This window comes from Scheffersomyces amazonensis (genome assembly GCF_036850825.1).
Source record: "Scheffersomyces amazonensis strain UFMG-HMD-26.3 chromosome Unknown RJT21scaffold_1, whole genome shotgun sequence".
NCBI lineage: Eukaryota > Fungi > Ascomycota > Pichiomycetes > Serinales > Debaryomycetaceae > Scheffersomyces > Scheffersomyces amazonensis.
In genome coordinates, this window is record NW_027042741.1 from 1978602 (window position 1) to 1991432 (window position 12831).

The 12831-nt window shown below is 31.1% G+C and overlaps 5 protein-coding genes and 2 non-coding genes across 7 annotated transcripts; 2 read left to right on the forward strand and 5 right to left on the reverse strand. All coding sequences in view use genetic code 12, as the record gives it.

Moving 5' to 3' along the window:
* The first annotated feature begins 12 nt into the window (after positions 1-12).
* RJT21DRAFT_117592 (uncharacterized protein) lies at positions 13-563 on the forward strand. Its single transcript, XM_064880756.1, has one exon. The coding sequence runs from the start codon at positions 82-84 to the stop codon at positions 451-453; it is 372 nt and encodes a 123-aa protein (XP_064741272.1). The 5' UTR covers positions 13-81; the 3' UTR covers positions 454-563.
* On the reverse strand, positions 516-4781 carry MHP1 (Mhp1p; the record flags this gene model as incomplete). Its single annotated transcript, XM_064879733.1, has 3 exons — positions 516-706; positions 935-3637; positions 3743-4781. 3 exons carry the CDS (start codon positions 4779-4781, stop codon positions 639-641), a joined length of 3810 nt encoding a protein of 1269 aa, XP_064741273.1. The 3' UTR covers positions 516-638.
* Positions 4782-6162: 1381 nt separating this feature from the next.
* Positions 6163-6233, reverse strand: RJT21DRAFT_t22. Its single transcript has one exon. It is a non-coding gene; the product is annotated as a tRNA-Gly (tRNA).
* A 3-nt stretch (positions 6234-6236) lies between these two features.
* On the reverse strand, positions 6237-6308 carry RJT21DRAFT_t21. Its single transcript has one exon. It is a non-coding gene; the product is annotated as a tRNA-Asp (tRNA).
* Positions 6309-6867: 559 nt separating this feature from the next.
* SPO75 (Spo75p) lies at positions 6868-9504 on the forward strand (the record flags this gene model as incomplete). Its single annotated transcript, XM_064883117.1, has 1 exon — positions 6868-9504. One exon carries the CDS (start codon positions 6868-6870, stop codon positions 9502-9504), a length of 2637 nt encoding a protein of 878 aa, XP_064741274.1.
* Positions 9505-9509: 5 nt separating this feature from the next.
* On the reverse strand, positions 9510-11237 carry RJT21DRAFT_72071 (uncharacterized protein; the record flags this gene model as incomplete). Its single annotated transcript, XM_064885206.1, has 1 exon — positions 9510-11237. A coding segment is annotated over one exon (1728 nt), but the record flags the coding sequence as incomplete, so codon positions are not given.
* Positions 11238-11690: 453 nt separating this feature from the next.
* Positions 11691-12402, reverse strand: RJT21DRAFT_117595 (uncharacterized protein). The gene has a single exon (XM_064880757.1). It carries the CDS (start codon positions 12316-12318, stop codon positions 11836-11838), a length of 483 nt encoding a protein of 160 aa, XP_064741276.1. The 5' UTR covers positions 12319-12402; the 3' UTR covers positions 11691-11835.
* Between the last annotated feature and the right edge of the window lie 429 nt (positions 12403-12831).

The window sequence follows — 12831 nt, forward strand, 5'->3', positions numbered from 1 at the left end:
CTCTACGCCATAACCAACACCAACACCAACACCAACACCAACACCAAAACCAACACCATCATACAATACCAATAGTTAAGGATGGGTAAGAGAAAGTCGTCGGCTCGTAAGCCCGTTAAGAAAGTTAAACAAGTATTAGATACTACATTTACATGTTTGTTTTGTAATCATGAGAAGTCAGTCATTTGTACATTAGATAAAAAGAATTCATTAGGTGAATTACATTGTAAGATTTGTGGACAAAGTTTTCAAACTACGATAAATTCTTTGTCGCAACCAGTTGATATATATTCGGACTGGATCGATGCGTGCGAAGATTTAGCGGAAGATGCTGATGTAGGTGGTGAGGGCGAACAAGATGAAGGACAAGAATATAGTGATGATGATTTCGATAATGCTAGACCAGTTAGAGGTGGTGTTGTTGGATCTGATGAAGAAGATGATGATTATTAGTAATTCAATCTGTACTGTAATTTTATACCATAGGAAAAACACACTTGTAATATACAAAAATCTACATAATACAAAATACAAAATACAAAATACAAAATACAAAATATAAATTATGTAAAATGAATTAAAACTCTAAAAATGTATATGAACTAAATAATATATGGGGGTGGGGTAGAGCTTTTCTTTTACTCTTTGTAAGCAGCAATGCCACTTAAAACTTTATCGTATGCTTCGTTAAGATTGTCTCCGGTATCTGCGTGAACTTCCATAGGATGAGGAGATTCTAAATTGGAACTATCAGGAATTGTTTTACTTTCAGAGGAATTTCTGGTTTTATCGGTCTTCTTGTCTTTGCCTTCATTTTCATCAGCATTATCATTTTCATTTTCATTTTCATTATCATTATCATTATCATTTTCATTTTCAACTTCGTCATTATGACTGTCAACTTTCTCTTTATCAGCAAGTTTAGATAATCTACTCTTTATTTCTTCAATACTAAAAAATTCTTCTCTATCTGTATTAGTTTTAAAATTTGGTTTACCATGTTGATTAAACACTCGTTCAAGTGAAATTCCTTGTTCCTTTAATTTTCCTAAATATCCAATGATTTTATCTAAATCAACAAATTCAATTGATTTTAATTTCTTTCTCATTTCTTCACCTGACATTTCATCAAATGAATGTCCACCAGTTGGATGATGAAAATCATGTAATTTACTTAATTTTAATACTGAACCTTCTTGTCTATCTAAATTATTAAGATTAGTTCTTGAAGTTGATCTTGACATAGCTAAAGGTGATGCACTATGAACAATATCATTAGATTGAGGAGTAGAAACTGTATGTTGATCATCATTAAATTCACTAGAAACTTTGAATAATTTCTTTTCATCTTCAGCTCCTGATAAAAAGAATTGAGGATTATTTTTAATTGGTTCAACTAATGATGGATCAATTAATTGTAAACCTTTTTCAATAGATGAATCAATAAATATAAATCTAATTAAAGTTTCTTTACCATCTAAATCTAATTCATTCTTTAATTGAAGTTTTAATAATTCATCAATAGTTTCCTTTAATTCATGACGAATATTTTGAGCTCTTTCAATAAATTTTAAAATTTCAGGAGATTTTAAATCAATTTCTGATTGAGCTTTAGCCATTAAAATTTGATTTAATTGTTCAGCTAATGTTTCTGAATTATTATTACTTCCTTCTGAATTAGTACTTGAATTATTATTATTTAAAGAAATATCACTCTTTTTATTGGCATATAATAATCTTTCCATATTTCTCATAGTATATAAACCAATTCTTTCTTTAAATATTACTGGGAAATTATCAATATCACAATCTAATGTAATTAAAGTTTTGGAATTCTTTAATCCATTAATTAATGCCAGACCTGATGAAAGATCAATTACATTACCTAATAAAGATAAATAACCTAAATTTTTACAAAATGGTATAACTTTAGCAATAGAAGTTAATGATGAACTACTAAAATTATTATTTTCAAGATGTAATCGAATAAGTTTAGGAAATAATGGTAATTTAGAAGTGAAATATATTGCTATAGCGTCTTCACTTAATTTTAAATCTTTAATTGGACTTGGACTATCAATAGGAGAATCTGGATTTGAATTTGAATTTGAATTTAAAGTTGAATTATGATCTGAATCTAAAGAATCTGATCCTTCTAACTGATTTTGTTTAGATAATGTACCAAATAATCTTTGATTATTACTAAAATCAAGATATTTTAAATTAGGTAATTTCATAAGAATTGATTCAAATACTTCTTTAAATTGTTCAGTAAATGGAATATTAGTAGAATTTAAACTTAAAAATCCTAAAGAAGATTTAGAAACAATTTCATCAAAATTTTTAGTATTCCTTTTATAATCTAAAAAGATTCTTTGAATCAGAGGTGACAGGAAATCATTATAACCTAAATCAATACCTCTAGCAAAATCTTGAAATAACCAATTATTTACAATGATTTTAAAATGTTTAGCAGTTAATTGATTATAAGCTAATCCTAATCGATTAGTATTTTTCAGTACTGCTAATTTCATTAATTTTTCAAAAACTTCTAAATCAGTTATACAACATCCGGTTAAAATTAATTCTTCAATTCCTCCTCTGGCTACTAAAGTAGCAACAAATAATGACCAATCCATATCAGATCTATTATCTCGATTACATGTCATTCTTTTAATTTCTTCTTCATATTTCTTATTTTCAACTTTCTTTTTCCGTTTCTTTAATACATTAACTGAAAGGGCAGGACATTGAGTTATATCTAATCTATTTAATACAGTATTTCTTGATAAAAACCAACATAATAATGCCCAACCTTCACTATCTATTGGAGTATTTCTTAAACTTAATTTTTCTAATTGTTTCTTAGCACTCATAGATGATAATAAAATTTTTAATTGTTCAATTGATAAACTTACTCCATCTAATGATACACAAATAATTGGAGCAATTCTAATAAAATCTGCAAAAGTTTGAATTTCAACATTTGTTGGAGTAGGATTTCTTAATTGAATAACTGGAAGTGGAGCCATTGATCCTTTAGGAATTTGTTTTAAAATAGCTGGAATTGGTAAAATTTCTCGAAGATGACAACATCTTGTATACATTAAATCTAAGGCCATCTTTTTAACAGGTACTACATATGAACGTCTGGTATGAGGTATCATTGGTTTATCAATACCTAACAGTTTAGCATGTTTATCAACGGCTGTATCTTCTTCTCCATTACTATCTCTTGTATCTATTACAACCTCTTCATCTTCTTCATCATCCTCATTTTCATCTTTATCTTTAACTTTATCTTTTCCCTTATTATCATTATCATTTGATGATACTTTATCTATGGGTTTAATTAATCCTAAGGCACCTGTGCCTCCAACAACAATACCTCCACCTTGACCTAATTGAGATTTTTCCATGGCAATTCTATCTTCTTCTGTAAGAGGATTTATCTTAACAGTACCATTAGGTAAAACTTCTACATTACCCTTTCTAGGATTTCTCGATGGAATTTGTTGAGGAGGATCAATTAAAAATGTCGATGAATGGAAAGCAACTCTTTTAAGAGGTTTTAAATCTTTAAAATTTGGATCCATTTCAAGTGATGAAGCAGGAGGTGGAGAAGATACTGTACTTACTAATGAAATAGTTGATTCAGAATCTCTTCTAGCATTAACTGATGCATTTAAACTAGGTGAAGATGTAATACTTTTCCTTCTAAATATAGAAGATAATTTAGAACTAGTTGTTTCTAATGGTTCAAGTTTAGATGCAATAGGAGTTTGAACATCATCATAATTTATTAAAACACTAGGTAATGGAGATACAGTTGGATGACTTATTGAACTATTATGAGATACTGCTGATCCAGTAGATACAGTTGAAGATCTTCTTGAAGAAACTGAACTTCTTCGTATATCCTTTTGTTGATAAAATTTTATATATTCTTCTAATCTTGGATCACTATCATTGACTGGACTAGATGTTGTTCTAGTTAATTTATAATTATCAATATTACTTGTATTATTATTATTATTATTATTATTATTATTTTTAATATGTTGTAAATCATCAATTGGAGGTGAACGAGGTACTTGAGTTTGAGGAGGTATAGAAGGCTTTTTAGTATTCATAGAATAATTTGATTTAAATACTGGATTACTGGCATTATTAACTGGTGATGAACTTGTTAATGGAGGAGAATTAGGAGTATGAGAATGAAATTTACCCTTTAATTTTGAAAATAATCCACTACTACTACTACCAGTAGGAGATGAAGAAATTGGATTAGATGATGATGATACATTAGAAACACTTGAAACACTAAGTTTAGGTTTCCGTACTACTTGAGGAGATCCTGTAGGTGATGATGCTACATTTTCTTCATGAATAGTTGCTATAGATGGTTTTGTTTTATTACAATTATTATCATTTGTATTAGAAATTCCAGCTGTTAAATGAGAACTTACAGGAGATATTGATGAATTTGATGATAATTTTTTAGTAGAAACAAATGTCTCATTACTCTTTGATTTATCTAATTCAACTTGACTACTATTATTAGATAATAATTTAGGACTTGAAGTTGAAATTGAAGAATCTCTTAAAAACCAATCTACATCAGTATTGGTTACCCCTTTCAAATAAGCAATCTTTTTCTCTTCAATAATATCTTTAATTGAATCTAAATCAAATTTAGATCCTTGAAGTGGATTAGTTGTTGATGATGATGTTGTTCCATTAGACGATGTCTTTTGGATACTGTCAGAGGGTGTTGACATTGAGGTCAGACTGAGATGATGTGTTTTTAGTGGGGAAGGAAGATAATTTGGGGACTGAGACACTGGTTAGGGGGATGGATTTTAAATATTGTCTTTTTTTTTTTACTGACTTTCCCAGTAATGTATAAATTAATTATATATCTTAGTGTCAATAGAGAAGTGTCAATTTAGGAGAATCTAGGCTACTGAGCTAAAAATAGTGGTAGATTTGTCCCTAGTCTTCGGGTTTCAATCTATATTACCTTAGCCAAAAAAAATATAGGCATTACTTTTGTCTCAGTAAAATATAATGTCGTGTACTGAGGTAAAGTAATTTTTTATGATAGACTTCCCTTAAATAGCTTAAGGTTTTACTTATAGGTGGGGAACAGAAAATACGAGTGTGCGACCTCAAGATTGCTACTAATGATACTATTATTATTACTATTTGACAGTAATCGAATGAATAATTTAATGACTGACTGGAACATTCAATGGCTCAATATAGTTAATAGTTAAAATACTTAGTGCTGGTCTTATTTACTTTACTTAGTAGTTACGTTAATGATTCATTTGGTCACTAATTCTCTAGTGAATAATTCCCGTAGTCACTAATTCAGTAGTGATGCACTAGTTTCTTTTTCACTGCAGCAGATGTCGCAGTATTTCGTTATTCTCAGTTCACCGAGCACAAACTTTAGATCCGAAAAATCAGCTGACTGATTTACCGAGCGTTGGCATGTTTGTTATTGTTAGTTAGTTAGTTAGTTAGTCAGTTGCCTCTACTGTCGGATCGGAGACTTAGTTTGTGCTTAAGGATCTTATTCCGGGTTGCTTAATATTCTTATGAATACCAAATAAACTTCCCGTATATGCAATTGCTACCACAATGTTGCCGTAGGCTTTCTGTTTCCTCGACGTGGATGTGGAGGTTGATGACTTGGGCTTAGAATCCATTAACCTTAACTAGCGATAGGTTGTCAACGCTGCTGTCCTTTTATGTCACTATTATTTTCTTTTTTCTTGCTACTTTTATTTCTTTTCCCTTAGCAACTCCTAGTCCACTCTGGGCACACTGGGCATACTCTGGTATTGGTCGATCATCTAATACTACATTGATCGTCAATTAACCATGTAGACTCCAATGCATTACTCTTGGATTAATAATTTCTGTCAATTGGCCCTATTTCTTCTCTATGTATCATTCCATGCAATCTGTCTAAGGCTTCTTAGGCGCGGTTTCGCTAATCGTAAGCTGCGAAAAAAAAAGTGGCTTCTCTAGCCATCAACAAGATGCTCCGCATTTAAAATACGAATTATACACTCTGACAACTTCCAATAAGTCTGAAAAGAGCCTAGAGTGTCAACTAGATAGTCTAGGATATCAGAAATGCAAAAAAAATGCGCAAACCCGGAATCGAACCGGGGGCCCAACGATGGCAACGTTGGATTTTACCACTAAACCATTTGCGCAAACTCCGCGACGGGGAATTGAACCCCGGTCTACCACGCGACAAGCGGTAATTCTAGCCACTAAACTATCACGGATTTTTGTTGAAAGAAAATTGAGCAGCTCGCTCACAGAGAGTGCGTATCACGTGATTTTTTCATACTAAATGGTCACGTGACTTCCGCGTGTTATTTTGCGCGTGATCGCATTTAACCTGAATTTATGATTTTGCAGTATTTGCAGTAATCTATGCTATTTATTTATACTAGTTAAAATGTATTACACAGTTAATAATAACTGATATTGCCTATTTAAAGTAATTGCTTATTTTCAAAGAAAAATTCTTTGTTTTTTGATAAATTTGAAATCTCTTATGGATCTAAATCATAATTTAAATTAATTTGAATGATTTTCTACAAAAATATACATAAATCTGGTAATATTTGTAAATAAACTTTAACATATTTTAAACAATATTATATATTTACATTGACTTCACAGTACTCCTATAACTTTCAGGGAATAAATAGGGTAGTCAGCAAAAGCTTTTCAACAGGTCGTCCAGGGCTCAAATCTTCATATTTTGACTGCAAATCTTTAGATTCGTTAAGTAATTAGCGGTTAGTCTAAACCGTACCAGATATACAACTAAATACAATGGATTCAGCGATAATTCCAGAAGGTATTGTCAACTATACTGAGTTAACTAAGAGTTATATGGGTGTTTTGTATTCACCAAAATTTGCACAGTTTTTAAATACAACTCAGACTGGCTATGCCCATTCATCATCAGGAACTGAAATTAATTTATTGTTAAAGACTTTGTTTACTTCATTATGTTTTTGTACTGTCCAGTTAACATGTTTTTGCTTTTTCAGATCTATTTTCAAATTCTTATACCAACCAAGGTGTTATTGCGTTCCGGTAAATCAAAGGATGGATCCTTTACCAAGGGGATTTTTAACTTGGGTAATGCCAACTATAAAGTGTAGCAATGGATTTTACTTATCAATGGGATTAGATACTTATTTCTTTGTGAGGTATATCAGTATTTTACTTTTATTCTTCATTGTCATTGGGTCTCTAAATATGATTGTATTAATTCCAATAAATTTGTCTGGTAATTCAGATTATAGTGAAGCAGCTACCGGATTAGATAAATTGAGTCTATCTAATATATCAATTTCCAACGTTCACAAGCTAAATGCACATTTTGTTATGAGTTTAATTACTATTGGATTCTTTCATTGGTTAATAATTTATGAATTCAATAGTTTTGTAATTATAAGATTATCCTATTTATTGTCTCAGAAACATGAAAACTCAATTACTTCAAGAACTTTGCTTCTAACCAATGTACCTAATAATTTGAAAGACAAGAATATACTCACAAAGGTATTTGATGTAATTCCTGGAGGAATAAAGAATATATGGTTTGTTCATGACTTTTCAGTAATAGAAGATGATGTTAGAATGATCAAGGTTGCTCTTGATTATTTAGAAGAGGCTCACACGATATACTTTCGTAAATTTATTAAGTCCAAGTTTAAAGTAAGCCTTTTTGGAAAGGGTTCACGAAATATAGATGACACAATTATTCAAAAATATATTAAAGTAGACTTTGAACCTAGATTATGTCCAAAATTTTATCCACCTATATTTATTGGTCCATACGAGATTCCAAAAGTGAACCGAAGAATACGATTTAAACTTCCTGGATTTCTTAGAATCTTGTTGTGTCAGAAAAAGGTTAATATGTTTGATTGGTCAATTGAAGTTTTAAATTCTAGATTTGACTCCTTAGATTATCAGAAGCTTTTGCTTACTAAAGATCAGTTATTGAAGCATAATAAGATAATCGTTGAATTCAATACTCAAAATGGAGCGAGTATTGCTCACCAATGCTTATTATCCCAAACCCAAGGAACTTTAGATACGAGTTTTTCAGAAATCAAGCCTAACGATATTTTATGGAACAATCTTGATAGAACTAATAGTTTTGTGTGTTTGATAGAAAAATATTTTGTTACAATTGCCTTCATTGGCATTATACTTCTATATATTGTTCCTGTTTCATTTATAGGGTTGGTATCTCAGATGCCTTTATTAACAGAACTTATGCCATTTCTTCTGTGGCTATACAAATTACCTGAAGAAGTTAGAGAAACAATTTCTAGTTTTATGCCATCACTATTACTTTCAATCTTAACAGAGATTGTGATGATTACATTTAGATTTTTAACTTATTTCAAAGGAAAATTAACTGGTGCTGAATTAGAATTAGATTTGCAGACATGGTATTTTTCATTTTTATTTGTTCAACAATTCTTAGTGGTCACTATCCTGTCAAGTGTCACTGTTATTTTTAAGCAAATTCTAGATCAACCTACTTCAATACCAATTTTGCTTGCAACAAATTTACCGAAGGCTGCAACTTTTTTCTTTCAGTATATTTCTTTGAAAGCTTTTGCATTTTGCGGCACAAACTTTTTGAGAATAGACCAATTGATTCTTTATCATACATTATACAAATTGAGAGATAGAACTCCAAGGCAAAAGTTTCATAGATTGACCAATTTACCAACTATTAAGTGGGGATCTACATTTCCTGCTTATTCAGTCTATGGTTCCATTGGAATTGCTTATTCTATTATATCACCACTCATTTCCGTCTTTATAATATTCATCCTTTCATTGGCATTATTATATTACAAGTATGCATTAAAGTATATATACAGTCATTTAAATCAATCTGAAACACAAGGAAAATTATATCCAATTGCTCTCCTACATTTATACACTGGAATTTATTGTCTTGAAGGTTGTCTAATTGGAATATTTTTCTTACTGAAAAATGAAACAGGTTCATGTACAATGAGAATTCAAGGTTGGATAATGATATTCATATTATTGGCAACCATTTTTGGTCATAACACAATATATAATAGATATGTCGAACATTTTTCATATTTACCAATTCTTGAAGATAAACAATATAAGGATTGGCAATCGACATTTGATGAAAGCAATGACAGAATAGCAACTAGAACCGGATGTCCTGATCTTTCACATAAAAGTATGATTTATCTTCATCCTGCTTTTAAATTCGAATACCCAAAATTGTGGTTACCTTCAGATCCCTTTGGAATAGCCATAAGCAATATAAATTACATTCAAAGTCGAGTACCCAAATTGATGGATGGCTGTACAAGAGGAGCATCTATAACATTTAAGAACGATAATGCTAGAGATTACAAAATAAAGGTATCTGAAGCTCCCCCAGATTACAGGTGACTAATACCATACTGTTTCTCAAGCCTCCTTTTAATGCGGAGTTTTCGAATAAAAATCCTCCACATTGAAGCTTCGTGCTGCCTTTTAGCTTTAAACTCAAGGTGACTGGCCTTCATCTTTTCATTTAACCAAATTTTCTTGACTCTATTTTCCTCGTCTTTTAAAATAAGGACACCTTGCTTTACTGGTATGCATTGACCGGGTTTGGTACTGAAGTTAAAACCCACTACTACGGGAACATAATGTACCATTTCAATATTACTTTTGTTATAGCTGCTAAGAAAAGCTTCTAGATTTGATAGTTTCAACCAAACACAATTACGTGGAATCATACATGGTCTGTAGATCTCTATATTTCCATATTTGTTTCTAGGTAGTATTAAATTACCATTATCTGATTTAACTTCATCACAAATATATGAGCAAGTCTGAGCAAAACTGTAAAGCCTCGTTTCGTTCAATTCAGGTTGATTATTTTGTATGTTAAGATTAAAAATCCTTTTCCCTTCAATGGTCCTTGGTGTCAATGCCTTTGTTGTTTTTATGGGCCTTTCAATTTCTTCTGGTATAACAGATCTACCTAGAAATTTCCATTGATTTACTGATTTACCCACAACAATATTATTTTTGAAATAGACTGACTCTTTCTTAGTATCAAGAAGAATCTTTTTAATTGCCTTAGTGGTTTTTACATCAATAGACTCATTGTATCTTAATGTAGAAATTGTCACGACATTAGGATTTCTCTTCATAGCAGTAATATTATGTGGGATTTTGTAATTGATCATGGCAACTTTTCTTAATGTACTCAATTCTAAATCCGTTAAATGATCGTAATGCCTATTACCATTGAATATTCGAATAAGCGATTGAAACAATAATGTTGATCTACCATAATCGGTTCTCAAATCTAGTTTATTAAACCAACGGTATGAAATATCTGGCATGTAACGCGAGCTTATGGGTAAAATCAAGTTATCATTAGATAAGCCAATCACGTAATGCATGGACATCTGATTGAATTGATTTGAGATAGGATAAAATAAATCCGTATAAAATCTATTTAAATTATGTTCATCGATAGTGTCATTAAATATCCGCTTCAATCTAATTAATCTATGATCTTCATTATGGAAACATTCTGTTTCAATAACTATAACTTCGTTAGTATCTAGAGGATTTATCAATTCAGTCCAATAATATGGATAAAGTAAATCATTATCTTTGTTGATATCTAGTTTATGAAAATCGAGCTTTGGTTGCTTCAAGCTAACATCATTCACCGCAAGTAGTGGCAAAGAGAACACTAGACGAGCTTCGAATCCCAATGAACGTAATATTGCTGTAAATATTTGCGCTCCAGTATCTCGATTGTGAGCAAATTTCTTTATTACCCGTATAAAATCATTGATATTTTCAAGCTTAGTAGCATTATTTGGATAATATTGATCAGGAGGTTTGTTCTTAGGTAAATACCCCAAGACTCTTAGTCCATTAGATTTAAATTTAAAGTTCAACCTGAACCACTTGATTAAATATTTTAAGATGTAAATGAGCTGTTTGTCAGACTCCTCATTGAATTCTAGGGGAGACTTTTCATCCAAAGTTCTTTGAAGGACCCTGACATGCTTCTTAATGAATTCTTTAGGTAGTAAATGTTTCAAAGTTTTTAGAACTTTTTTATTTGAAAGCCACTTATTTCGATTTCTAGCATGAAGCATGTAACTAACCATACCGAGGTAATTTAAACTCAACCGTTTTTGCTTCTCTTGTATCAACTGCTTTATCTTTAACCTTCTTCTCTCTTCTTCTTCGTTTGATTGATCATAAATGCGGATTGAAAATGATTCAGGAGCATCCGGATTGACATCATCAAGAGGAATATCTTCGAAATCACTATCATCAGATTCGTTCAATACTTCATAATTAGGTTCTATAGCAATTACATCATCATTGATTAGTTTCCTCTTCTTTGATAAAGGTTCTTCGTTTTCACTTAACTCATTATCAGAATCAGAATCAGAAATGAATAGTCCATGACCAGCATCATCTAAACCATTCATGATTCCTACATTCAGCCCCACGAATTAAAGGAATTAAAGGACTTATCGCACGAGAGATATAAGCATCGCACAGGAGATTTTTCAATTGACTTAATTTACAATTTCTCGCTACAAAGTATTGCTGTAAATATCTACTTCTCATTAAAACTATAATACAACTATAATACATAAATAAATCTGAAATGGCTGTAACTGCAATTTCATAAAATTTCTATTTAATGATAAAATTCACGCCTCTGTCTATAAATATTTCTATTAACAGCAACGACTAGGAATGAATGATCTCACTAATATCATGCCATTCATTAACTAATTGCCATTGATTGGTTTGAGAGAGGGGTGCATCATGACCATATACATTTATGCTAGTAAATTTTCCAACAGGATTGTATGAATTGACGGATTTGACAGTTTCTTCAAGTCCATTAAATTCATTATTACCATTGTCTTGGATTCGTATTAAAGATTCCGACTTATTCATGACATATGCAGTGTAATTATTAGCAAAGTCAACATTATTTCCAACCAATTTACAACCTCTGAAATAGGCCACTTCATGTCCATCTTCTCTAATCTTTGAATCAGTAAAGTATTCTTGAGTATTTGCTGAGCCAGAATATTCAATATGAACCGGAACTAAATTAGCAACTATTTCAGGTACATCATTACTAATATTTACTGTATCAGTCATAACTAATGATAGTGTAGAATGAATTGAGCTCGGAGCTAATGGATTATTCATTAACTCCATAAATTAAAATTTTATTAAGGAGGACGCGTAGATCGGCGAACGCTACCAATCGGCCCAACCGAAGATAAGAACAATGGTGTTCTATTCCAAGTAGGTCTACACGAGTTCAAAAGAGCAAAAGATCAAAAGTTCAAAAGATATTGACTTCTTTCAGGATAAATATTTACCATGAATAAGTAGTTATGAAGCTACTGGAACAGACAACAGAGTCAAACTTGTCGGATAATACATGTATAAGCGTATTTGTATGTGTCAGAGTTAAAATTTACTTTGTAGATATGCAAATTATAGAAGGTCTATACATATGATCGGCAGAAAGAGTCCAACAAGTCCTTTTGATTATCATTCAAGTTAATTTAATTTAATTTAATTGCAATCAATTAAACAGCAATATTCGCCAAGCTCCCGTTAATTAGATAAGGTTTTCTTTTTCTGGTTTTTCCGCTCACGTGAGATTTCCTCGGCTAAGTTACTAATTAGGAATAAAATCCTTTATGTAATTGACCCGTTATC